General features: G+C 46.0%; 2 protein-coding genes and 1 non-coding gene across 5 annotated transcripts; 1 reads left to right on the top strand and 2 right to left on the bottom strand.

Moving 5' to 3' along the window:
• Positions 1–1636: 1636 nt before the first annotated feature.
• Positions 1637–18344, bottom strand: HENMT1 (HEN methyltransferase 1). Of its 3 annotated transcripts, none has more exons than XM_045816605.1 (8): positions 18211–18344; positions 8817–8912; positions 5563–5688; positions 5031–5143; positions 4185–4319; positions 3703–3882; positions 2885–3062; positions 1637–2108 (listed from the first exon to the last, which is right to left on the bottom strand). In XM_045816605.1, exons 2-8 carry the CDS (start codon positions 8835–8837, stop codon positions 1701–1703), a joined length of 1161 nt encoding a protein of 386 aa, XP_045672561.1. In that variant the 5' UTR covers positions 8838–8912; positions 18211–18344; the 3' UTR covers positions 1637–1700. The 3 variants fall into 3 exon arrangements, with proteins under 3 accessions (XP_045672561.1, XP_045672560.1, XP_045672562.1); XM_045816604.1 differs by lacking the exon at positions 18211–18344 and adding an exon at positions 9846–10101; XM_045816606.1 differs by lacking the exon at positions 18211–18344 and adding an exon at positions 9630–9675.
• On the top strand, positions 17063–26135 carry PRPF38B (pre-mRNA processing factor 38B). The gene is made up of 6 exons (XM_045816603.1): positions 17063–17647; positions 20494–20562; positions 20877–21028; positions 21110–21170; positions 23565–23788; positions 24112–26135. The coding sequence occupies exons 1-6, from the start codon at positions 17360–17362 to the stop codon at positions 24950–24952; spliced, it is 1635 nt and encodes a 544-aa protein (XP_045672559.1). The 5' UTR covers positions 17063–17359; the 3' UTR covers positions 24953–26135.
• On the bottom strand, positions 21998–22137 carry LOC123804896. Its single transcript, XR_006783247.1, has one exon. It is a non-coding gene; the product is annotated as a small Cajal body-specific RNA 11 (non-coding RNA).
• Positions 26136–26506: the final 371 nt, after the last annotated feature.

Genomic DNA, 26506 nt, shown 5'->3' with positions numbered 1-26506 from the left:
TCAGTGGATGCATGCGCTATTACATCACCGTGGCTCTAACACAGCAGATCAATGGTGGGAAGACAGTCGTGGGTGAAGGCTGTGCAGAGGCCTAGAAAAGCAAGGACAGACAAGAGAGCCTGGGGGGCGGGAGGGAGTAGGGGGGCAAAATAACACCGCCGGATCGTACGCACTCAGGAGGGAAAAATCAGCGTGCAGACAAAGCAGGAGCGGGGGACGGGCGTGTGAGGGGGCCTCCTGTGAAGTTCAAGGAGGGAACAGCTGGCTATTGGGTGCCGACTGGTCTCTCTTCCAGGGTCACTTTTCCCCTTCAAATGCACTTGGCTTCTACTCCCTGGGGAGTGGCCACAACATCCTCTCACTCCCTGTTCCTTCGCAGAAGACCGTCCAGTGGGCACAACTCCCAGCCTCTCACGTGTTTTAAGAGACAGACTGATGAAGAAGCGAGCAGTTGCATGTAACAGTCAGTAAACCTCACCGGACAGCCAGCAGGTGCCCGGTGCCCTTTTCTTCCTGTTCCCCTTTCTGCCGGTTGGAATAAACCAGAGGTGGCTCACGCGTCTGTCTCTGTCCCCGAGGAGTGTGCCACGTGGAGGACAGCAGGGTGCACTCGTCAGTCCCTGCAGTGGCAGAGCTGTCACGCCAGTCAGCATACCCTCCCGGGCCTCGGGAGGCCGTGTGCTCACGGAAGCCACCGCCTCGCCCAGCACCACGTGGAGCTGCACGTGCTCCCCGCTCCTCCACTGCCACCACCTCCCAGCCCCAACCAGCAAGCCGCCGGAGAGGGTGCTGGGACACCGTGGGCAGTGTGTATCACGAGGCTTCCGTGTCCTCCCATCACCCACGTTCCCACTTTGCATGATGTTTCAGACTATGAATTAGACGCCGGAATTTAGCCCCAAGGAGGTGGGGAACCCTGGAGAAGTGTTAGAGCTACCCGCATCTCCCGGGAAAAAGTTTCAGACACTAATTTCCTTTCCGATTTTTTAATGCTGACACAAGGCTCTAACAACGACAAAAAAAAAACAAGCATATCGGGAGCTCTCTATACACACCCTCAAACAAAATAAGCCTATTGAAAAAACAAAGAAAGAACAAGTTAAGTGATTTCAAAATTAACAGTTGCCCTGGCCAGGCAGATCCGTTGGTTAAAGCGTCATCCCAGAATGCCCAGGTGACGGGTTCTATCCCCGGTGAAGACACACACAAGAATCGACAATGAATGCATCAATAAGAACAACAAATCAATGTGTTCCTTCTCTTGCTCTCTCCCCTTCCTCCCTCCTTCTCTCTCTCTCAAATCAATAAATTTTAAGAAATGTAGAAGTCACTTGAATTAGGACTACACAAAAAATTCTCAAGTGAGCCCTGGCTGGTGTAGGTCAGTGGATTGAGCGCAGGCTGCGAACCAAAGCATCGCAGGTTCAATTCCCAGTCAGGGCACATGCCTGGTTTGCAGGCCACAGTTCCCAGCAACCGCACATTGATGTTTCTCTCTCTCTCTCTCTCTCTCTCTCTCTCTCTCTCTCTCTCTCTCTCTCTCTCTCTCTCCCCCTCCCTTCCCTCTCTAAAAATAAATAAAATCTTTAAAAAAAAACACTAAAAAAATAATAAAATGAAGAAAACTGTCTCAGAACTTAAAAAAAAAATTCTCAGTGAGCCCACCGTCTGCCTCGGCCGGGAGGCTTGGGACGGGAGGCTCACTGACCGTCGTCATCCTGCAGGTCCACCGTCACAGCGGAGCCGTCCCTGCTTAGCCGCACGGTGCCCTCCAGGAGCGCCCGCATCGCGTCTGCGTCGTCGCACAGGCGGTTCACCTTGGGGTATGCCAGGAGCCTCTCCAGCGGCACGCAAAACTCCCTCCCGCAGCAGAAGGGCCTGGGAGCCTTCTCTATGTTGCGTTTCTCCAGCTCCGTGAAGACCGGTCCGGAAAACGCGGTGAGCCCGTTGCCTTTCGTGGGCGGGCCCTGCCTGTCGCCGCTCTGCGCCGCGCTCCGGCCCAAGACGTAGCTCTGTCTCAGGCTCTGGACTTGCCGAGACACCACGTTGGCGAGTGCGAGTCTGCGCACTTCCCTCTGCTGGAGGCTGGGGTACGACACCGAGTAAACCTGAAAGGGGCGGGGAAACCACTCAGGATGCAGGAGAGTTTTCCGAACTCTTCGTAGTAACTCTGCACCCCAGGAAGCATTAAACCATAGGTGCCAAGGTCCAACCTCACGCATCATAAGTGCAACACTGTAACGGGGGGGCGGCACACCACTGACACGGGGTGACAGCTGCTCATTAAAAGAGGAAGGCATGTGTTCTTCGCCATGCCTCCTGAAATCAAAAGGGTCTGAGATGCTCAGGGGCTCGGTTCCCAGTGCCTCCCTCCTGAGCCACGCCATGAAACCGCTACTGGCCCTGGCTTCCCCTCCCCTGCTGACCACCCTGCCGCCTGACAAAGGGGGGCTGCTGGCCCACGCGGCTCAGAAGCCATCCTGGCAGAAGGCCACGGTGGACCTCTGACAGCTGAGGGGCACACAGGCTTGTCCCAGGGTCAGCCCCATAATAACATCATTACTTAATCTCAATGGTCGGGGTGCTTAATAAAAAGGTCACCCCTCAGCCCTGGCTGGTGTGGCTCAGTGGATTGAGTGCGGGCTGCGAACCAAAGTGTCGCAGGTTCGATTCCCAGCCAGGGCACATGCCTGGGTTGCAGGCCATGACCCCCAGCAACCACACATTGATGTTTCTTTCTCTCTTTCTCCCTCCCTTCCCTCTCTAAAAATAATAAATAAAATCTTTTTAAAAATATATCTCAATTAAAAAAAAAAAAGAGAGAGGTCACCCTCCTGGCAAGTGTCTTTCTGGTCCTGACAGCGACCCCACGAAGAATACTCACAACTTTATACACGTGTTCACCACACTGCTCTGCAGCGCACGAGGCGGTCTCCGGGGCCCCGATTTTCCGGAAGACCCCTATCTGGGTGCAGTAGCCAACATTCCCCGCTCCTTCAGGCGGCTCCCCCACGCCGGTAAACTCCACGGAGTAATTGTAGAAGTCGGCCACACCTAAGGCCCTGAAATCCACATAAGGAGAGAGACCTTTTTTCCTCAACTTAGAGCTACCGTGACCTAGACAGCAATTTCCAGTAGAAGAGAACGTGAAAAATACAATGGACAAAAATTGTTCTCGGTTACAGATCCTTGCAGCACCACAGGATGCCAGCCACCTCGTGGGCTTGCTCGTTTCTCAGCGGGGCATGAAGGCAGTGACTGCGAGTTTAACGAACCCCGAGAACAGGGAGGAAAGGAAAGCTGTGGAGCCGAGGCCGGGGTGGACAAGGGCACCACAAGGGCTAGACCCCCGACTTGGACTTGGATTTACGGCACAAACACGTCCAGCCCTTGGGAGAGGCCCCGGAGGCAGGGACACACTCATCCCCGCACCTTCCCTCAGATTCGCCCCCCCCCCACATCTGGACACCCACACCCCTGATGCCGGCACACCTGGGGCCCGCACACCCTCCCCTCCCACCCCCACTCGCTGGAGACCTAACAGAACAATCTTCCCCATTTATGTGCGAAGTCGTCCTTTGGAAATCAGTTCTATGGGAAGAAAAGAAATTGTTTCAGTCGTGCATGGATAAGGATCTGCTTCCCAGGATTTTAAACCTCCATGGGGTCCCCCCCAAAAAAGCAAAACTTTCACCAACTCACCAGGTCTGAAACTGCTTCCTGTTCCACTCAAATTTGTGATCTGAGTCTCTTAAGGTCACGACTGGGAACAGGGGGTTGAAGTCAGAGTTCGGGGTGCTGATGACGACCATGGCCGGGGACAGGTATCCAAACACGACTTTGGGAAACCTGGCCAGGTCCTGGGAGTCCAGGTGTTCTATTCTGAAATGGTCAGTGGGAAGGAGATGGTAAAACCTACCTTCCCTGGCAGATATTCCCCTAAATAAAGCAGCAAAACAGTTTCTTTCTCTGCACTGATTCAGCCCTTCTCTGAAGATGTAATGGTGACCTTCCCTTCGCTCATTCTGGATGGGACAGAATGGTGAAAAGCCAGTCCCATCTGACCAGCAATTTTCTTTACAAATAAAAATTGGGATCGCATTTAGGGTACCCAGATTACTAAAACTAACTCCGTGAGATTTTTCTAATGGATTTATACAGAAGGAATTCATTTTCATACGTACAACTCGATACATGTTACTAAGTCAAATCCACGCAAACGAGAGTCTCTCTCCACAGCAGAGCCATGATACAAGATGATAGACAAATTCAGATCTCGGGGACTCAGATAATCCCCGGAGAACGGAGACAATTTACACCTGCAAAAGCGTGATTGGAGAAGTGAGGACGTTTGAAATGCGAGCCGCTCAGAGTGACCCCAGCCCCGGTGCTGAGAACCACCGTCTGCCTACAACGCTGTCCCCCAGCGGGGCCCACTGTCCACCCTGAACTAAGTGCCAGGTCACAGAGTAAACTCCTCTCGTGGGGGAGGAACTGGACAGTAACAACTGGACTCTGAAGATTTGATACTGCTCTCACTTTTGATACTTTTGGTCTGCCAGCTCACTTTGGATCAGTGATTTTCGACTTCTTGTTCTTCCAAAGAACACTCTTGCAACAACCTGGGCACATCTGATGCACACAGGAGACTGGAGAGTTGCCGTCGCAGATCGGAGGTGGCGGCCTGGGGCTCTGCTGTCATCACGTACCCAGCACTCAAGCAATTACATTGTTGCCATTTGACATGGATTTTGCAACGCTTTGACTACTGCAGTGACTTCATTGAGGCTATCCTTTCTACACTGGTGGAGAACAGGTGTCCCTCATGATGTACACATGTACACAGGTAATTAGTATTATGGCACGGTCACTATCTAGTGAGACTGAGGTTCTCCTAGTGTGTCGCGTACAACACATTTCAACGTTTAATGTACTTCATATGTTGCACAAAATTGGCACTTCCTCTAGGCATATTTATAGTGCCACTGGTTTTAGATGAATGCACAAGGCTTCCAGAAACTAGGTATTACCTTTGCGATCCTATTTTATCTTCATTGATATCTACTCCAACAATCAGTTCAAGGCAACTGTGTGATTTAATCATCTGTATGAGCAAAGCGTTACCACACCCCAAGTCTGCCACCTGTAGATGAGAGGGAATGTTATTTCAAAGATGACGTTTACAGCCAGAGAGGTCAAATGTGATCAAAGACTTCTATATAGGGAATGGGTATCAAAAATGAAACCATAATGCAACATTATATGGAAGGATTGTTTTTGGGAGAAAAAGTACACAAAAGGAAATTAATCTTGAGACATTATAAGCCTGGGGGTTACAGGGATAAGTCCTATTTAACTTCACATTAACCGAACTTTTACTACACTTCCTTCACCCAGCTACTCCCAGCCTAGTTTTCTTTCCATGAGCTCTTCCTTCTTGCAATAACCTTTTTTTTGGTAATAATCTTTCTGAACAGTCCTCTGCTTACTTACTAACCAAGACTTCTGTATGTGACGTTTTATAAGACAGTTATAATAAAATGTTTGGAAACAAACACCTACCTTCTTGGGTTTATGTCGATTCACCAGGTCATTAACGAAGCTGTAACGCTGTCTGTATAACGGGGGGAAGAAATTAATTGTCTTCTTGGTGGGAAGGTCAAAATTGCCATCGGCCACACTGTCGCCCTGGAAGTTTGCAAACAAAAAGTGTTCTAATCGTAGAAAAAAAAACAGCTTTATTTCCCTCAGTTAATTGTCAGAACAAGTTGGCCCTTCAACCACCTCTGCTCTTTTATTTTTTTAAGTTTAAAGGGAAGGAGAGTTTATTGGTGAAGGAATGGGACAGAGGGAAGGGTCCTCCACAGGCACAGCAGCCCACCCTCTGCTGTTCTGAACACATTCGATTTCCTCCACAGTTTGTCTGCGTCTTCTCTCTCGCTAGGAATCTCACTTTGTGCTTTCTGCGGCTCGGAGGCTGCTGAACGGAAAATTACTTAGGAATGCATTTGATAAAACAATTAAAGACTCCCAGCCAAAAAGGATTGTTAGGGGACTTCCAAAGCCTGCAGTCCAGGCAGGCAGGCGGCTGGAAACCAGTTACAACTAAGTTATGACCAAAGTGAAGTCAGGTTCCTTTGCGACCTCGACTGACTAGGGCTGGGCCTGGACGCAGTCCTGTCGTGGGCCTGCCTAGCCCAGCTGTAGCAAGATTCCTACTAGGTCAGTTTGGAGAGATTCCCTTACCCTTGACATTGCATGTAACTCTGTCTCTGATCAATTTCCTCATCTCCCACCCTTGATCTCTGATCACCTTGGCCTGCCTTCAGCAAGCCAAGGTGAAGGTGAGGATTGCAGGTTTAATCGTCCTATTAAATCTGCAAATCGTTTAGCAAGAATCCCCACACCCTTGATATCTCCTTTCTTTCCCATCCACTGACCCCCTCCCCCGCTCTGCTCATAAGCTATAAAGCCATTAGTCTTTGATGTTTATATAGTTGAGCTGAAACTTGCCCCTAACTGCAATGCTCTTATTGCAATAGCCATAATAATTTTGTAAGAATTTTTCTTTAACAAAACCCCATTAGGAAAAGGAATTATGAAGAATCCCCAACAGCTATTCCTGCTCCTAAATACCAGTACTATAAAGGACAGTCCCAAAGGCACTTCTGCCCAAAAGAAATAGAATTGCAACTTCCATGTACCCTATTTTTTTTTAAATTGTTAAGGACTTCCGGCCAAGATGGAGGCGTAAGCGGACACTTTTGTGTGCCTCCTCGCACAACCAAAATTAAGGACAACAAAAATTTAGAAACAAAAAAAACAACTAGAACAGACAGAAAATTGAACTGTACGAAGTCCCGACAACCATTCATCCAGACCGGTAAGACAGGCGGAGTCTGCAGCTGGCCCAGAGAAGTTGCGGCAGGAAAAAGCGGTGGCTGGCAGACCTGGGCACACAGGGCACAGGTGGCGGCTGGCAGACCCCGGTGGCAGACCCCTGGTGGGCCTGGGGAGGCAACTAGCAGACCCAGTGAGGCGCGAAAGGCAGCTGGCTGTCCACAGTCACACATTCATGCACAGATAAACCAGGTGAAAATGGGCAGAGAGACAGACCACGCAACCCAGGGCCCCGGCGCCAGGAAATAAAGCCTAAAAGCACTGATTGAAAACACTTGTGGAAGCTGAGGTGCTGGGAGAGACTCCCAGACTCACAGGAGAGTTCACTGGAGAGACCCACAGGGTCCTAGAATGTACACAAACCCACCCACACGGGAATCAGCACCAGAAGGGCCCAATTTGCTTGTGGGAAGTGGGAGAGAGGACCGAAATCAGACAGAGAGCAGAGCAAGCAGCACTGCTCCCTCTCTGACCCCGCCCCCACATAAGCATCACAACCCAGCAACAACTGGGTTGCCCCATCCTGGTGAACACCTAAGGCTCCGCCCCCTCATACATAACAGGTGCAACCAGACCAAAAAAAAAAAAAGGCTCAAACGGAAGAACAAATCAAAGTTCCAGAGCCAATACTTTTAAGCGACCAAGAGATAGCCAACCTATCAGATGTACAGTTCAAAGCACTGGTGATCAGGATGCTCACAGAATTGGTTGGTTTTGGTCGCAAATTAGGTGAAAAAATGAAGGCTACACTAAGTGAAATGAAGAAAAATGCATAGAGAACCAATAGTGATGGGAAGGAAACTGGGACTCAAATCAATGGAGTGGACCAGAAAGAAGAAAAAAAACAAACAATCAGAAAAGAATGAAGAAACAAGAATTAAAAAAAAATGAGGAGAGGCTTAGGAACCTCCAGGACATCTTGAAACATACCAACATCCAAATTATAGGGATACCAGAAGGAGAAGAGGAAGAGCAACAAGTAGAAAACATATTTGAACAAATAATAAAGGAGAATTTCCCCAATCTGTCAAAGGAAATAGACTTCCAGTAAGTCCAGGAAGCTCAGAGAGTCCCAAAGAAGTTGGACCCAAGGAAGAACACACCAAGGCACATCATAATTACATTAGCCAAGATTAAAATGAAGGAGAAATCCTAGAAGCAGCAAGAGATAAGGGGACAGTCACCTTCAAAGGACTTCCCATCAGACTGTCAGCTGATTTCTCAAAAGAGACCTTACAGGCAAGAAGGGGCTGGAAAGAAGTATTCCAAGTCATGAAAGGCAAGGACCTACATCCAAGATGGCTCTATCCAGCAAAGCTTTCACTTAGAATGGAAGGGCAGATAAAGTGCTTCTCAGATAAGGTCAAGTTAAAGGAGTTCATCATCACCAAGCCTTTATTATATGAAATGTTAAAGGGACTTATCTAAGAAAAAGAAGATTAAAAATATGAACAGTAAAAAGACAGCAAACTCACAGTTATTAACAACCACACCTAAAACAAAAGCAAACTAAGCAAACAACTAGAACAGGATCACAGAAATGGAGATCACATGGAGGGATAGCAACAGGGGAGTGGGAGGAAGAGAGGGGGGAAAGGTACAGAGAATAAGTAGCACAGACGGTAGGGAATTTTCTCCCTACCGTCAGGGGGAGGGCAAGTATGGGAAATGTAGAAGCTAAAGAACTTATGACACATGGACATGAACTAAAGGCTGGGAATGTGGGTGGGAGGGGGTGTGCAGGGTGGAGGGGAGTGAAGAGGGGAAATGGGACAACTGTAATAGCATAATCAATAAAATATACTTTAAAACCATTTTAAAAGGGTAATTGTAATATTTTATAAACTCAATATACCTAAAGTTGCCAGAATAACTTTTGAGAGTCATACAAGTGTGTTACGAAGGGCAGCAATTACCTCTCTGTTGTTCTGTTCCATTCTGTCTCTCCAAGTTTTTGTTGAAACAGAAATGCAAATGTATCCTTCAAGTCCCAGGAATCAGTAACCACACGGCTGTAAATGCAAAGTACCGGTTATAAAAAGGAGCCTGGATGAAACAGTTGCCCAGATCAATGGGGAAGGGAGAACGCAGGCCTTCCGAGTTCTCTTTCCGTGTAACCACGTCACCCACAGAACTGATTCAGTAAGTATTGTTTCAGACAACAGCCAAGCAGCTCAGGAAACCTACATAACTGCACCATGCCAAACCCAGAGCCTTGCAGCCCAGGGTACCCCTCCCTAAGGTACCATTCTTTCCTTTTCCCATTCATTTACTTGGATACAAACTGAACAGTCTTATCAGTTTGTTTTATTAAAGCCCTCAACCTCATTCAAATTGCTTGCAATTACTCTTTCACACGTGCTCAAAATGAAATTTCGAGGGGGAAAAACGTGTCCTACGTAACAAGCTGGAGAGCCTCCAACATCTGTCCAGTTCACGGACGAAGGTGAAGTTAAATTTTGGTTCTCTAAAGCGTGCCTGTCTCTACCAAGAGCTTGGTCTAAAATGTAGACAATATGTCAACCGCCTCACTTTCCGAGTTACTCTCTACAGTCAGGGGAGTCCAACCCGTGGATGGCTATGAATGCAGCCCAACACAAAACCCTAAATTTACTTAAAACCTTTTGTTTATTTGTTTGTTTTTGTTTGTTGATTCTAATCAGTTTTCGTATTTATGTATTTAATACGTGGCCCAGAGATGCCAAAATGTTGAACACCCCTGCGCCTACCTCGAATCCCAAAACTGTCCTCTGGCTACCCAACGTTAAGGTCCCGGGCGTGAGGCGATGCCCGCCTCCCGCGCAGGTAAGACGACCAGGTAGCGAGGCGGGGCGTGGACCGCGGGCAAAGAGCGCGAAGCCGCCGCCGCCCGCAACTCCTGGCCCCGCCCAGCCTGCCGCGCACGCGCAGTCTCTCTACCTGGCGTTACCTGCCCGCGGCCTCACCTGCGCCGCCAGTGCCTTTGGGAGGCGCTCTAGTCCTCCGTCGGGCGCTCCTCCCATTCCTTCCAAGCGCCCAGCTGCAAGGCATCGGTTTTGTGTCTCTTAACGGCCGCAGTGGCGCGTGGCCGGACTGTTGGCCAGAGGCTGGCGCTGCCCCCGCGCCTCCGCGGGCCGCGAGCGGGGGGCGGCGGCTTCGCTGGCCGCTGTTGGGGGCGTGGCTCTCCCCGCGCGCCGCCGAAGCTGGAAACCGTCGGGGCCGGAGGAGCCGCAGGGCGGAGCGCGAGCCCGCGGGTCACTCGGCCGCCACTCAGGTGCCCGGGACGACCCACAGGGGCCTCAGGCGTGCCCTGGAATGGGTAAAGTTGGTTCAGTGCGTCTGAACTCCCAGAAAAACGTTCAGCCCCCAGCCCTCCGACTGGTAACTTCTGCATGCGGGGGTCGCAGCTGATTCCTTAGAAACATCACTCACCGTATTCGGTCCTCCTTCCCCTGCAGAGATTCAACTCGACACTTTATTTTTTAACCATTTTATTTTCTTATTACTGGTTTGAGAGAGAAGAAGGGAGAGAGAAGCATGGAACTGTGGTTCCACTCTTCCATGCTTTCACTGGGTGATTCTTTTATGTGCCCTGACCGGGATCGAACCCACAACCTCAGCTATGGTATGACGCTGAAAACAACTGAACTATACCCGGCCAGGGCTCAGGCACTTTATAAATCAGTATTTCTTTTTTGTATGTGATGGAGGAGTTTAAGGAGGGGAAGAGGAGAAACGAAGCTGCCGCCTTTGGGGGGGCAATTTTTTTTAGTCGTATTTTAAAAGACAAAATGCTATTGTTTACTAATGACTTAATGACCCATTAATATACCACAAGTAATATATCAAAATTATATTTTCAAATAATACCTTCAATATGCAAAAAGCACAGTGCTAACAACTTTGGGGTGTCACAAAGAAATTGTGTACCTCTTGCTTTTGGTATTAGGAGGAGTCTAGTCTCAGATTAAAAAGTAACTCAAGGTTAAGGGTAAGCTTCGCTGAGAGGTTCCTGTTGGCCTGGGAACACTGCAGTTTAACAGACTGTCTTCCTTACAAGAGCGTATTTCTTATTACAGAATATGTAATTTAAATAGAACCTTTAAAAGTTAATAAACGGCCCTGGTGGGGTAGCTTGGTTGGTTAGAGTGCCGTCCCCATATGCCAAGGTTGCAGATTCGTGAACAGGACAGGATCCTGAATGTAGGGTTTTTGACCTACCTGCTGGTTGGCTCCTTTATGAACGTGAATCCTCACATCCAGCTCTCTCTCCAAACGTGCCTATTTCATCACTCTCCCGGTCCCCTGCTATTTCAGAGGCTGGAAACCGTCGTTGGCTCTGTCCCTTTCCACCCTTCCCACACTTGGACGTTCACCAGGCCTTGACCTCTTCAAGCTGTCAGTTGCATCTGTTCCTTCCCACAGCCAACACCTCAGCTTACCCTGTGTCAGCCTCATTGTTTCAGTATGCCTCACCTTACCTCCCTCCACCAGGTTCTACGTCCCACTGAGATACAGGCCACGTTAGACACTTTTAGGATGAGGTTTCAGCCAAACAGACCTAACATCCTGACTTGACTGTTACTCTCTAACCTCTGGAAATTTACTTACCCTCTCTGAGTGTCGATTGATTCCATTGAAAAATGAAAATTAAATAAGAGTACCCACTCGGGAAGTAAGTGTGGTGTACCCATTATGGACCAAATACTGGTGTGAGTAAAAAAGGTAAAGATCCTTCTCCTGTGGTTCTTCCAGCCCAGCAGGTAGGTCTGCCCTGCAACACGTTGACCAGCAGTCATTCTGGGTACCAGCTTGAGCCTGAGACTCAAAATAGCATGAATTATTTGGAGGACTTGAGAGAAGGCGATTGTCTTTTGCATATAAAAGGAATGAATGTAAACAAGTCTGTGGCCAGAAGGAAAATTGTAGCTGATTAAGATGCACAAATTCTTTCACACTCTTACAGAGGCATGGGGTCTGTTTCTGTTTCTTTTCCTTTGGAATCTGGTTGGGTTTTTGTCATTTCACCAATGAATGAATGGAACACCGAAGTGCCAGTTGCAGGCCCAGGTGTTAAGAAACTCACAGCTCCTACTTCCTGTCTCTCAGAACGCCTACGTTACTCCTGGAATCCAGGTGCCAGGCTGTGAGGAAGAACAAGCAGCCCCACCCCACCCCACCCCGGAAGAGCTGGAGAGCAACCAGGAGCACACCTGGAGAGAAACCAGGTGTGCCCCACCCCCACCTCAGGCTGCCAGCATCCTTTGGTCTTGCTAGCTCTGTGAGTGGACCATTTGGAAGTGAACGCTCCAGCCCGGGCAGAGCCACTTTAGCTGCCTGCCTGAGGGCTGCTAGAGCTACTGTGCCCACAAGCACCCAGGGCTGGAGTGTCTCAGAATTTACTTTCCCTTAGGTAGCTTTTTTTTTGCTTGTGACTTCAGCTTGGAACCACAGTGGGGTATAATTCTTACTGCAGAGTTCCCCTGCTGTAGCAGGCTGAAGCCATTACATGCAGGACTTGACCCGAACTTGTATCATTGCAATGGTCCCTTCCCTGGTGTTGCCTCCCCTCTCCCTTAGCGGCTTCTGGGAAGCTGGGAATCTCCTGGGAAGATTACTGGCACACAGGTCTTCCCACCTCGGGGTCTGGCTCTGGGAACTGGACCTCTGACAACCATTCTGGCTGTTTTGTGGAGACCGAAGCAGAGGGTGTCAAAAATGGAAGCAAGGCAACCATTTAGAAGGCCACCTCAGGGAATCGGGAGAGGTGTGACAGTGGCCCGGACTTTGCGACAGCAGTGAAGATGGAACGATGCAGACAGCGTCTAGACATACCTTGAAGGTGAAACTCCAGACAAAGGACCTGATGTCCTTGCTGACCAAGCCTATGCCTTTCACCCCCACCTTGGCAAGGCTGTTCCCTTCCATGAGAATGTACCACTGATAAACCCTGCATACATGCTCATCACCTTGCCGATCTGTAATTCTTTATACTGCGTCGAGAAGAATGGAGCTTTTCCTTTAACAATTGCAAGAAATTCATTATAGGACCCTGCAATCTCACCTAGTCTCTCAGGGAACTAGGGAACTGACCGTTGCATACAGGCTGGAACAACACCCAACCACCGAAGGGATTCTTTATCAGAAATACTGGCACGTACATGAGACAACCGATCCATGTTTTTCTCCCTCTCTCTCTGCTTTCCTACACCTCTCTCTAAATATAATCTTTTAAAAACTAAAGTATGAAGTGTAGTAGGTAAGGTGGATTGTAAATGCATTTGTGACTCCCAATATTTTTGACTTACAATGGGTTTCTTGGGATGTAACCCCATTGTCGTAAGTCAATGATCATCTGTATACTTGGTCTTCACCCCCAAGTTGCTGAAACAAGGGCTTCTAAGACCCAGCCAATGTCTGGAGTGATAAAATTCCCGTTTTTTGTATGCTAATGAGGTGGCTCTAGGTAAGCCTAGATAGCTTCAGGTGGGAGCTGGTTGCCAAGTAAACCAAATCATGTGATTAGAAGGTTGGAACTGTCAGCCCCTCCCGTGACCGTGACCTCATAATTTAATCAGTCTGTCTAATAGAACTTCCATAAAAAGCCTAAGCAAGGAGGTTCACAGAGCTTCCTGATTTATATGTATCCTTGATAGCAGGGGTGTCCAACTCATTTTCACTGGGGGCCACATCAGCCTCTTGGTTGCCTTCAAAGGGCCGGATGTAATTTCAACTCCTTAACAGTTAAGGAGTGGTTACATTTACAGTCCTAAAATTATTTCAGCCCTTTGAAGGCAACCGTGAGGCTGACGTGCCCCCCGTGAAAATGAGTTGGACACCCCTGCTTTATAGTCAAGAATACTGCCTGTGACAGTCACTGGAGAGCTCCCCTGAGCTCTGTGAGCTGTGACAGCGAGTTCTTAAGCCTGACAAGGGGTCACAGGAACCCCCAATTGGTATTCAAGTAGGACAGAGGTATGGGTAACCTAGGGACCCACCTCCTACGACCGGTGTCTGAAGTTGCGTGTGGTCTTATGGGGCTGAGCCCTTGACCTGTGCAATCTGCTAACTCCAGCTAGGTAATGTCACAAATTAAATTCTAGGACACCCAGCCTGTGTCCAAAGAGTTAGTGTGGGGGAAGAAGCGCTCACACATTTGTTGTCAAAGTGTTGTGAGTAGAGAAAGTTTTTTCCAATCTTTACTTAGTACCTACGAAGTGTCGATCTTTGTGCCCAGTGCTAGGGATGATTAGCTGAAAGGCCTGGAGTCCCCCTGTGGTGGCTGAGGATGACAAATAACCAGACAACTACAGTATGTGCAGGGCCAGTATTTGGCAGGTATGTTAACTGTATGGCTATGCCCCAGAGCCTTTGCACAGGCTGCCCTAAGTAGAATTATCCTTTCCTCTTTCTTTGCCTGGTGACTCCAAATAACTCTTAAACTTCAACTCATACCTTGTCTGATTCACTGCTTTGAAATCGTAACCAAAGAAACAGGACTAGCTTTATTCAACACCCTTGACTGTTCAGAACAACCTATCAGTGGTATCAGATTTTTAGTTCTTGGGTACTTTATACAATGGCTTCTTAAGTTACTCTAGAGTCATAGTGGTTTTAGATAATAAAATGTTCAGAACACTAGGACATTTGTTATTTTAGTTACACATGGCAATTATTTTAATTCTTTATGCATGCATTCATTCATGAACACTGATTAGGTGCCAATAGGTAGGCTTTTTCTTTTGTTTTGAAGGAAATTGATGGAAATACAGAGGACTTAGAGTGACTGAAGCAATTTTTCAGAGAGAAAAAGTTGGAAGATTTAACCTAACTAATTTCAAAACTTATACAGCTACAGTAATCCAGATGGTTTGTTACTGGTGAAAAGATAAACATAAAGATTAAGGGAACAAAGTAGAGTCAGAAACAGACCCGCATGTGGTGGGTTCAGTGACTTTTGACCAAGGTGCTAAACCAATTCAATAGGAAAAGCCTTTTCATCAAATGGTACTGTATCAACTGAACATCTGTGGAAAAAATTTACAGTCAGCTCTACCGCACACCACAGGCAAAAATAACTCAAAATGGTCATAAATTTGAGTGTAAAATCCCAAGCTATAAAACTTTTAGAAAACATGTAAGAAAAGGCCCTGGTAGGGTAGCTCAGTTAAGAGTGTCGTCCCACTATACCAAGGTTGTCGGTTCGATCCCCTTCTCTTTCTCTCTCCCCCTCTCTCTAAGATTAAAAAAAAAAAAAGAGTAAAAGAAAACATAAAATATCATTGCAGCCTTAGGTAGTTCTTAGAACACAAAGCATGAATCATAAACAAAATTAACAACTTGCACGTTATTAAAATAGAAAACAATTTGCTATTTGAAAGACACCATTAAGAAAATTAAAAGCCAGCCCTGGCCCGGTAGCTCGGTTGGTTAGAGAACTGTCGTGATAAGCCAAGGGAAGGACATGGACAATGATTTGAAGTTATTTCACACTAGGAAATGCATGAATGCCAGTAAGTACCTGAAAAAAGAAGTTGAACGTCATCAGTTGTATATAAAGGAAATGTAAACTAAAACCACAACACACACTTTGAAAAGGCTAAAATTTAAAATTACTTAGCGTACCAAACTTGGAGCTCTCACGCACTGCTGGTGGGAATAGAAAACAAGTTTGGTTGTTTCTTAAAACGTTAAACATACAACTATCATAAGACCCTGTCGCTCTGAGTCTAGGTGGTTAGCCAAGAGAAACAAACACTAGTCTGCACAAAGACTAGTACACAAATGTTCATGGACGCTCTATTTGTAATAGCCCAAAATCTAAATCTGTACAATGTAATACCACTCAGTATATAAATTCACATAGCCTGTTGGTACAAGCAACAAGAATGCATTTTAAAATTATGTTGAGTCAAAGAAGCCAGGCACAAAAGAACATAATGTATGCCTCTATTTAAAATTCAAGAAAATGCAAGCTGTGTTGCCAGAAAGTGATCGGGGATGGAGCTGGAGGGCCAGACCTTTTAAGGGCGGTGCACAATTGTTATGGTGATCATGGCGTTGGTTACTGTGTGCCCGGTCAGAACGTTGCTCCCCCCACATTCGAATGTTAAAATCCCAACTCCCAAAGACGATGGTATTAGGTGAGGCCTTTGAGACGAGCTTAAGTCAGGAGGACTGAGCCCTCCTGAATTGGATTAGTGCTCCTGACACCCACAGAGCTTCTTGATTTAAATGTCACTCAATTCCTGCTTTATCTTAGCATCCTAGGTACTTCAGTGGCGCAATTCCTACTCAGCACTCGATTCCCGTATAAGCGTTTTTCCTGGCTACAGTCACCTGGGCCGTTTACTCTCTAACAAGCCTTGATCTTCCCTACTTCTAGGTATATTCAGGCTATTTTCTGCCGATAAAACTGCCCAGTCCATTCCCACCTGCAGAAACTTAAGTGCATTTTGTAGCCTTCTCTTAATTTTCAAACACAAGAGTCGCCTCTAGTTTAAAAGTAGCTTTTGAAAGATAAGACAGATTCTGACTCACTTTTACACTCCCCACCCCACTTCCTCTCGCCCTTTCCGGCCCTATTTGGGTGCGTTGCCCAAAGTTTACTAATTGTGCACCCGCAGAACTCGAGTAGGAACAAAAACGCTTCTAACAAATGCCTGGAGCACTCGACTAGGCCCTCCAAGCTCTTTTAATGCTTAGCAAAAATGTTTTAACAGCCCAGCAAGATGTTATTTCGATCTATAGTTTAATAAATTTAGGCTCAAACTGGTCGGGCGCTACAGCCCTAGGGAGGACAAAAAGACCCCGCACCCTGATCACACCGAGGCGAGAGGTCCTGGCCATTATCCCTTCCAGAGAATCTTAAAAAAAAACCTCGGATACCCCGCAGGAGTCAGAGTCGCTAATCTGCACGCCACGCGAACCCTCCCCTGCCCCGGCTCTCCAGAGCAGAGACCAGGGCCCCAGTGCAACACGAAAACGTTCGAGTCGGGCGTACGACGCCTCCCCCTGACCCCGGACTCCCGCGTAAATCTAAGAGGCCGGCGCAGCAGGACACCGCAGCCCCGAAACGCGCGCAGCACGCGCGGCGGAAGTGGAAACGGGACTCGCCGGCCCACCTGGGCGTCTCTGGCTGGCCTTCGGCGACGCGTGGAATGCTGGGGCGGGTGGCGTCACATCCGCCGGCCCGCCATCTTGTTCCCAGGGGCAGTTGGCGGAAGAGATCGCGCTCCCTGGCCGCCGGCTCGCCTTCTGCCGTGAGTTCTCGCTGCCAGTGTCTCGGCGGCTGCTCGCCACCCGGAGTCCATTTGTCGGCGTCCTCGTCGCCCTCCCTCACCGGGCTGGGGCGCAGCGAGGCGGCCCCTCTCTCCCGACGGCGTTCCATGGAGTAGGGTCCGGGACCGTTGTCCCGAAGAGCGAGATCGAGCTTGGCCCCCTCCCCCCCTCTTCCCTCCCTCCTTCCTTCCGCTGCAACATGGCTAACAACAGCCCCGCGCTGACAGGCAACTCGCAGCCGCAGCACCAGGCGGCCGCGGCCGCAGCCCAGCAGCAGCAGCAGCAGCAGCAGCCATGCGGCGGCGGAGCTCCCACCAAGCCGGCGGTCTCGGGCAAGCAGGGCAATGTGCTGCCGCTGTGGGGCAACGAGAAGACTATGAACCTCAACCCCATGATCTTGACCAATATCCTGTCGTCGCCTTACTTCAAAGTGCAGCTGTACGAGCTCAAGACCTACCACGAGGTGGTGGACGAGATCTACTTTAAGGTACGACGCGCCTAGGCCTGGGCTGGGGTTAAGTTCGGAGAAGGGAGCATGGAGGGAACGGGCGGGGGCGGCCCCCGAGAGCTGAAGATTGGTGGATAGGGGGAAGGTTCGGTGGGTGGAGGGAGCGGTGGCCTGTAGTCCGCCAGGGAGAGGTCAGACGGGGGCCGTCCTCGTTTCCTTTTCGGATTTTTAGGGCCGGGAGAGCCCGCAGCTGTCGATCTCTCGGACCTCCTGCCCACCCCAGGGGGGAGTTGGACGAGAAGGGTAGGGGAGAGCCGAAAAGAGTCATTGTCGCCTCTCCAGTTCACAGCTTTAAAATCATTCCTTTTGATGTGGATCTAGCCCGCGCCAACTTGTTGGTGCTACTCCCGCTCACCCCGAGTCAGGGCGTGTATTGACAGTAATGTTGGCCTTGTGTCGTTGGTATTCTCTGACCAGACAGGGAAGTGGTCGGTGCTAGTGGGCTGGGAGGGTGGAGGGTGGAGAGGTGCCAGTACAAGAGGTGTAACAGAAGGCCTGGAAATTTTCCCAGCAGGAAGTCAGGAGTGAGTGGTCTCATTTACCTGTGCGTTGGGCTTTTGAGAATTATCTGGGCCCTGGGCTTCTGCGGCAGGGTCGGTGCTGGCTTGGCTGTGCTGGGGAGCTCACCTGGCGCCTCCTCACTGCACTCTTGTCTCAGTTCTTGTTTCGTTAGCAGGATTGACTCAGTCTTGCAGCGAGGCTCGGAGCAGCCCAGGGTCGCAGGTAGAGGTATGCACTATTAATCATGCTCAATCGCCATAAATGCATTTCCCTGGGTTAAATGAACGGCTAATGAGATTATTTTGGCCTTTAACAACTAGATAGACGTTCTCTCCACTTATCTGCAAATTACGTAGTTTGAAGAAAATATCTTCCGGGCCTCCTAAGATTATGTCTTAAAAATATTTATAATAGCCTTACCGATCTTTAAATATTTTAGGTAGAGTATCTAATGAACTGCAATTTGTTTTGTCTAGATGGACTCTTAAAAAACTTGACAGACCACAAAGTATTTTCTGTGAGCTGAACATCTGTAGAGATGTTAAGCAAGAATAAATTTTTTAAATTTGCTGTTAGCTTATTTTTTTTGTTCTTTTCCCCAATTAAATGACTAGATTATTGAAGGATTTTTTTTTTAGATCAATTGCTTTCTATAGAAAATCATTTTGACAATACACTTCAACTGTGGGTATAAAATGTACACTAAAATTTTGGTATTCTCTTTCAAGAGTATTATAATACTATTAACTAGTTTTAGGAGGGTTTGTTTTGTTTTGTTTTTAAGTTTTTAAAGCTAAGGCTTGTTTTCAGCATGGGTTCAGTGTTTTGAATATTCAGCCCTGAACTTTATTTAGTAGGCAGCTTCAAATAGTCGCAAAAAGGGTTCCTGCTCTTCTTGGGGGCAGGGTCTATATGAGATCAGGCAGATGTTAATGTAGTAGAAGGAAAGCTTGTTTCCTAATTCTGAATACTGTGTTTTGAAACGACTTCAGATTCTACTAGAAATTATTTAAATTTAGTTGTAAAACTAAAGCCCCAGGTTTGGTCAGGGATACATTGGATCAAATGATCGCTGAGATGCGGAGGCCTCTGCTTTTGGAAGTCGAGTTTGCTTTGCGGCCACCCCTTTCCAGCCTTAACGGAACTGAAACGTCTTTTCTGCAGCAAGCTGGGGGAGGAAGGAAGTGAAACCGAAAAGCCCTGAAGCCCTCCCTGCAGGGTCAGCCGAGCAAAATAGTGCAGTGCTGTAGGTGTTAGTGTACGCCTTGCCTTTCTGTCCCAAGCCGCCAAAAAAGGCTAAAATGTACCTCACCATGGTGGATGGAAATAGAGTTTTAGAAATACATAGTGAAAGAACAGGATTTAGTTTTGTTTTTAAGAAACAGTGGATCTTATCTTTCCAAAAGGTCTTCTTGAGTTACATCTTTTGTAGAGCTATTTTTGTTGTTGTTATATTTTTAGGTAAAGTATGTGGTTTTTATAGGATCCCCACCTTAACAAAGATGATACTGAATCTTTGGGTGTACTTGGTGTAATAACTAATCACATTTATTCAGTTTTCATACAGTTTATATTGAGTGGGGGGGTGAATTGGTTCACATAATTAGATTGAAAATGAATTACATACATTGACCAACCAGAATGATCAGTATAGGTATGGTCTTTGTAATTTCATCTTTAGTCAGGAATGAATATAATGTCCAATCATGGTAAAAAAAAAAAAAACAAAACTAGTAAAATGTCATAAATATGCATTAGAAATAACATGTTCTTGCCGTTTTTCTTTTATTTGTTTTTCAAGTCATTTTTAAGTCGTTTTTCTTTATTTTAACATTGAGTTTTAAATTGCTATAAAATTGAACTGAGGTTACGATAAAAATTATAATAAATACTTAATCATTAATACTTTTTGCTTTAAGTGGGAGTTTACGTTCATTTGAAAATGAGACCTTTTTATTTTTTTAAGTAACTCATAAAAAGCTATAAAGTTGGTGCATTATCAGATATTTTTTACAATTATGAGAGACTGGAAATGTTTTGACCTCACGTGTACCAGCTCCTTAAAAGCCAGTGGGGTTTCTGCTCTGTAAAGCTGTTGAGATTTTATTCCACCCTAGTAGGTTTATTGGTGCTCTTTAAATACCTAAGCTGTTTTTTAAAAGATGGTTTACATACTTAATGTGTGTAAATAAAATAAATACATCAGTCAAAATATTCCAAACTTTTGGAAGAGCTGCTGTGTTATGCACTGGGTTTACTTGGATCATACTTGTAAAAAAATTTGAAGTATGAATGTTTGCTGTGTTCCTCTTTTCTGTTTTCAGGTCACACATGTCGAGCCGTGGGAGAAAGGGAGTAGGAAGACAGCGGGCCAGACCGGGATGTGCGGAGGGGTAAGTAGAAGTACGTGCATTTTTTCAGTTTTTCTGTGTCTGATAATAAGTTTATATTTATGTCAGTTGCATACTCAAATGACAAGTAGTTGGCAAATCTTAGAAGTTTTTTTGGTTTTTGTTTTTTGGGTTTTTTTGGTTGTTTTTTAATATAAATTAAAGTGTCCTATGAATGGGGTTAGGAAAGTTATTTTTTACGCTACATTCTCAGTTCTGGATTGTATCTTGTTAATAACACCTATCAGGATTAATCAACTGGTGTTAAGTAACTTCATTAATTGTTTTACTGCTTTTTAAAAATTTTCACCTTAAAGGTCCGTGGTGTTGGAACAGGAGGAATTGTTTCTACAGCCTTTTGCCTCTTATACAAGTTATTTACCCTGAAGTTAACTCGCAAGCAAGTGATGGGTCTCATAACACACACAGACTCTCCGTATATTAGAGCCCTCGGGTTTATGTACATAAGGTGAGCATGCATTTATCTCCCTTCTGTGATGAGTATCCCATTTTAATTCACATCAGCCTAATCAATCTTTTGTAATTCTAGGTACACACAGCCCCCGACAGATCTCTGGGACTGGTTTGAATCCTTCCTTGATGACGAAGAGGTATGTCAGCAAGGGTAATAATTAGTTACTTTTGATTACTTTCATGTTTTTAATATCTTATTTATTGGGTGTTGAATGTCTTCCAGAATTTTCTGTAGTTAAATTTATTTCACTCATACTTCTCAAATTTTTACTAAGACTTGGTGGATTGTGTATATTTTAGGTTAATTTTCTTAAGTTTTATATCATTTTTAAATGTTTTTGATGATTATTAAGACTTTTGTCTTTCTAATTGTTACATGTGTGATAACTGATCTTGTATAGTCAATAGTGACTTTTTAAGGTGGACTGTGTTCAAGACTGAAGAGATAAGATATGCACATAGAATACTAATTAGCTTTTTTCCTGGAATTTTTTAGTTCTTTACCCTCTAACTTCTTCCACGTACTAACGTTCTCGCTTGCATAGAAGGGTAGAATTGATGAGCTGGATGGGGCTTAAGCGGGCTGAGAGCTAAGATGGCTTGTTCAAGGTGACCAAAATATCCTAATTCTAGCTTTCTGACTCCTAGTGTACTATATGTATTCACAAAGCTAGTAAACCTTTTTTTAAAACTACTTTTTTTCCTTATAAATTTAGTTTACCATGTAAGCTTAACGAGATTGAGCTTGTTGCATATGTTCAGAAAACAAAAGTTACTTTGGAAAGCTTTACTTTGTTAGGTCTAAGTCATACAGGTATTACTAATATGCTTACATTGAACTCAAGAACTCAAAAGAGACTTAATAATGGGCTGTGTCGTCTACATACATACCCTTACCACTGCTTTGTATTCTCAGGGTCATGAGTAAACTTTGAGTGTTATGTTGTTTCTTTATTTTTTGAACACTGTCCTCTTGTGCCTTTAAGAGCCAGCCCTGTACTCGGGACAGCCCTTGTAAGCTGAGGGAGACTGTGGGTGTCCTGCCAGCCCCCCACCCTGCTGCAGCTGAGCGCAGGGCAGCGAGGAAAGCATAGGCCAGGACAAGTCAGAGTCCTGTTCTTAAAGTCTATGCAAAGAAGTTGTTGAATTAAAGGATAGCTGTAGTAGAAATTTTTGTAGTGTTACTATTAGTATGTGTACACCTGAAAAATTTTGACTTGTATAAACATGGAAAAAAATTTTAAATTATCCTTTATTATTTTTTAGAGTGGGGGGAGAAAGAGGGAGAGAAACATCAGTCAGTTGCCTGTCCTTATGCGCCCCATCTGGGGACTGAACCTGCAGCCCAGGCATGTGCCCTGATCTGGAATCAAACCAGTGACCTTTCACTTGCAAAATAATGCCCAACCAACTGAGCTGCACCAGTCAGGGCAAACATGGGAATTTTTGTCTGCATTTTTTGGGGCCTGTTTACTGAGCTGTTCAGTGTATCAAAAGAAGCAGAGAGTGTGTGTGTTAGGTGATAAACCACAATCTTTAAAATGTCTTTTTTTGAGGAGATATTTTTTTAGACTGAAATAGGTCTCATTTTTATATTTAAGAAGCATGTCTCTTTCAGACTTGGTGTCTTACTAGGTTTCTGAATGCTCCGCGTGATGTCTTTTTAATTGTATTCACAAACCTGAGGATCTCTGTTCAAGCTAACTTATTGTTTTCTTCCTTAGATATCTGCAGCGATTATATTTGGAAATACTGTATATCTGAACACTTAAATGTGTGTGAGTGCAAGCAGTTTTACCTTTAGCTCTTGTTTTCCTGTGTAGATAACAAATCTCACTTTCCTTGTGTGCTTGCACTGTAGGTTTGGGACTGACAATAGCTGACTAACATGTCCTGAGCTGTGAGAGGGCATAGCAAGAAGGCCTTCATGCGGTAATGACCCTTTTCAGAGACAATGGTCATCCTGGATTATGCATTTCCAATGATTTGTCCGTTTATTTATTTTCTACGTGACTCTAAATTAGAAACCTCACTGCTTCATGGCAGTTGGTTTGCTATTGCTTCCAGTGTTAGTAGGGCTTCATTTTATCCTCTACCTGTTAAAAGATAGCCCGTAGACAGGAATTGTTTAAAGTAGTTCGTATGTGACCAGGTCACAGTGCCAGGACCGATGTGTGCAAATGTTTCCACAGACATGACTGTGTAGTTAGTAGGTATTACGCGGAATTCACATTCAAGTCGATTGTTCCGCAGTCGGTAGTAACGTGAGGGGCTGTTTCATATTCGTAACTGATGAGGTCAGGTCTCCTCGCGCCCAGGGAGTCGCAGGGCGTGTTCGCACCTGCATGCACACACTGAAGCCCGAGTACTTCTCTGTCATTTGTTACGAGATTAGCAGGGTACACAGATTAAAATTGTTCTGTTAGAATTTGTTTTGTACCTGAGATTCTAAAGATGGTAATTTTTTATAGTGGTCACGTGCACGTTGAGACACTCCTGTGACGACAAGGGCATCTTGTCTCTTTCTTCAGGACCTAGACGTGAAGGCCGGCGGGGGCTGCGTGATGACCATCGGGGAGATGCTGCGGTCTTTTCTCACAAAGCTGGAGTGGTTTTCTACCTTGTTTCCGAGAATCCCGGTTCCAGTCCAGAAGAATATTGATCAACAGATTAAAACCCGGCCTAGAAAAATCAAGAAAGACGGGAAGGAAGGTGCTGAGGAAATAGACAGACATGTGGAACGCAGGCGTTCAAGGTAATGTAACTCTTTTCAGTTAAGCTTATTTTAAAAAAACACTTTATACAGAGGTCTTTGAAAGTCAGTGGCAAGTTCTGTTTATAGTGTTTATTTCGAGTGTCACTTTTTCTTCCAAAGGTCATTTTCTGCCTTTCGTGACACTTTCAACAAAATTGTCCATCGGTAAATGTGAACACACACATTTTTCCCTTTAATCATTTTTGATATGTTTATGTAAGCTGGGGATCTAAATAAATAACACTGACCATTAAATTTTTTTTACAATATATTTAATTCATTTACATTTTCTTCTTCTCTCCTCCTCCTTTCCTAAACATTAGGTCTCCAAGGAGATCACTGAGTCCACGGAGATCCCCGAGAAGATCAAGAAGTAGAAGCCATCATCGGGAGGGCCATGGGTGTTCTAGTTTTGACCGAGAATTAGAAAGAGAGAAGGAACGCCAGCGACTAGAGCGTGAAGCTAAAGAAAGGGAGAAGGAAAGGCGAAGATCCCGAAGTGTTGATCGGGGGTTGGAGCGCAGGCACAGCAGGAGCAGGGAGAGGCACAGAAGTCGAAGTCGCGACAGGAAAGGGGATCGAAGGGACAGGGATCGGGAAAGAGAGAAGGAAAACGAGAGAGGCAGGAGGCGAGATCGTGACTACGACAAGGAAAGAGGTGAGGACCGAGAGAAGGAGAGGGAGCGGTCCAAGGAACGGAGAAGTAGGGGCGAGGTGGAGGAAAAAAAACATAAAGACGACAAAGATGACAGACGGCATAGAGATGACAAAAAAGATTCCAAGAAAGAGAAAAAACACAGTAGGAGCAGAAGCAGAGAAAGGAAGCACAGGAGTAGGAGCAGAAGCAGGAACGCGGGGAAGCGCAGCCGGAGCCGGAGCAAAGAGAAGGCGAGCAGGCGGAAGAGCGAGAGCAAGGAGAAGTCCAACAAGCGGAGCCGCAGCGGCAGTCGGGGGAGAACTGACAGCGCCGAGAAGGCGCGGAAGCGCGAGCACAGCCCCAGCAAAGAGAAGGCGCGGAAGCGCAGCAGAAGCAGAGAGCGCGCCCACAAGCGCGACCACGGCGACGGCAAGGAGCAGGCGGACAGGCACGAGCGTCGGCGGAGCCCGAGCCCGGAGCCGGAGGGCCAGGACAAGCAACCCAAGGACGGGGACGAGGCTGTGTGAACATTTCTTGTGAAAGTGGATCACATTGAATCCGACACGTGTTTGATTAAATCTGCTTTTCCCCTTCCCAACTTGAGATTGTCGCAGTAGTACGCGCTCTCCGAGCTCCCCGTAGGCCGCGTTTTCATTTTCTCTTTCGTGTAGGGAAGTGCCTTTGTAATCCCATCTGCCGCATCGATGTTTTCACCCAGTTGTTGAGTTCCGCACCTGGCGCACAGGTCGTTCTTGCATTTTTATTGTTTAATTGTTTCCGAGGTGTACAGTCTGTACATATGTCCTGAAAATGTTTTAATTTCTTTGGCATGGTTGCCATGTTGGTTAAATTTGTATAAGGCAATAAACTGCCACTAATTCTATTTTTGTTCTGTAGGTGTGGGATTATGGTTTGTGTACTGAAGTTCGCATGGCTGTGCTTTTCGTGATAGAATGCTGAAGGCTTGGAGAATGGATCTTGGATGCTTATCTTAGGAGAATTATGTGCTTTCAATGTACATGAAGCCAGCAGTTGTAGGATTAACATTCTTGTCCACTGTATATTATCTTGGAAGGCTCTTGTTAATATGTTACACTTAATATTCTCCACAGTAAACTTTAGAGAGACTTTATGAGTAGTTTCTGATACCAGAGGTTTAAATTAGGCTGTGATTTGATCAAAAGTCCTTTTAGCATTCTACCTCAAAGGGACACTGTTAGTATGCCTAAAATATATCCACTTAGTTTTACCTTTTTTTATTTGAAAAAAGTACATGACATGTATTGTTGTTTTTTTTTTCCTTGAATTTCTCAGATTTTAAAGTACTATATTAAAGGAAAAAAAAATGTCTAAAGCCTGGCATTCGGGCAGCAACCCTACACTGACGTGGAATTGGGAGAGGGTGGGGCGGTGAGTAGAGAAATAGATTCAAGCCTCAAGCTTCCAAAGCATTTTTATAAATGGAAAATACTTAAATTATAAAACAGCTTGATATAGTGTCCTTTTTTTAAAATTCAAAACTTTTTTATTGATAATGAAGATTGCTGTTTGAGTTTTTAAACTTAATCTAGAACAGAGAAGTATTAAAAGTAATGCTCTACTGCATTATTTAAGATTATCGGCAAATTACTTGATAGATTGTTCTTATGACTTGTATTCTGATTACAGAGAAGGATCATGAGTGTGGAATAAATACTGGATTAAATCCTTTATCCTGGGTGTTGGCTTTTCCCCTATGTGTTAATATTTTCTTGAAGTGTTTTTGTGGAAACTGGTAAAATGTTAGTAGAGTCACACTTTGTGGAGAGACACATTTCGGTGAATCCTAAGCATGTGCTCCTGGATCGGACATATGCTCACGCATGGTAGTCCTCACTGGAGCTCTTCACAGCAGGCCCCTCTCTTCCCAGGTGTTGTGTTTCTGGATTGTTCTTTGGGGTTGGGTGATTACTTAGTTTCCTATCAAAGGTGCTTATGGGGGTACTTTGCACTTGGAAGGGAACCTCTTCCATTGCACTTAAAGGAACTTTTGCAAGTTAACACATTTCATTCTTGTTAGAACACAGCAACGGACGCAAAGT

The sequence above is a fragment of the Phyllostomus hastatus genome, unplaced genomic scaffold (genome assembly GCF_019186645.2).
Source record: "Phyllostomus hastatus isolate PE091 unplaced genomic scaffold, TTU_PhHast_1.1 phas_scaffold_216, whole genome shotgun sequence".
NCBI lineage: Eukaryota > Metazoa > Chordata > Mammalia > Chiroptera > Phyllostomidae > Phyllostomus > Phyllostomus hastatus.
This window is presented reverse-complemented; position numbering and strand designations above follow the sequence as displayed.

What these genes read in the sequence shown, in the direction of transcription:
- PRPF38B (XM_045816603.1), top strand. Translation starts at nt 17,360, where the DNA reads ATGGCTAACAACAGCCCCGCGCTGACAGGCAACTCGCAGCCGCAGCAC. An exon ending in TGGACGAGATCTACTTTAAG is followed by an intron (nt 17,648 to 20,493) that starts GTACGACGCGCC and finishes TTCTGTTTTCAG; the next exon opens with GTCACACATGTCGAGCCGTG. An exon ending in CCTTCCTTGATGACGAAGAG is followed by an intron (nt 21,171 to 23,564) that starts GTATGTCAGCAA and finishes CTCTTTCTTCAG; the next exon opens with GACCTAGACGTGAAGGCCGG.
- HENMT1 (XM_045816605.1), bottom strand. Translation starts at nt 8,837, where the DNA reads ATGGAACAGAACAACAGAGAG. An exon ending in ATCGACATAAACCCAAGAAG is followed by an intron (nt 5,144 to 5,562) that starts GTAGGTGTTTGT and finishes TCTCATCTACAG; the next exon opens with GTGGCAGACTTGGGGTGTGG. An exon ending in GATAAAATAGGATCGCAAAG is followed by an intron (nt 4,320 to 5,030) that starts GTAATACCTAGT and finishes ACGCTTTTGCAG; the next exon opens with GTGTAAATTGTCTCCGTTCT.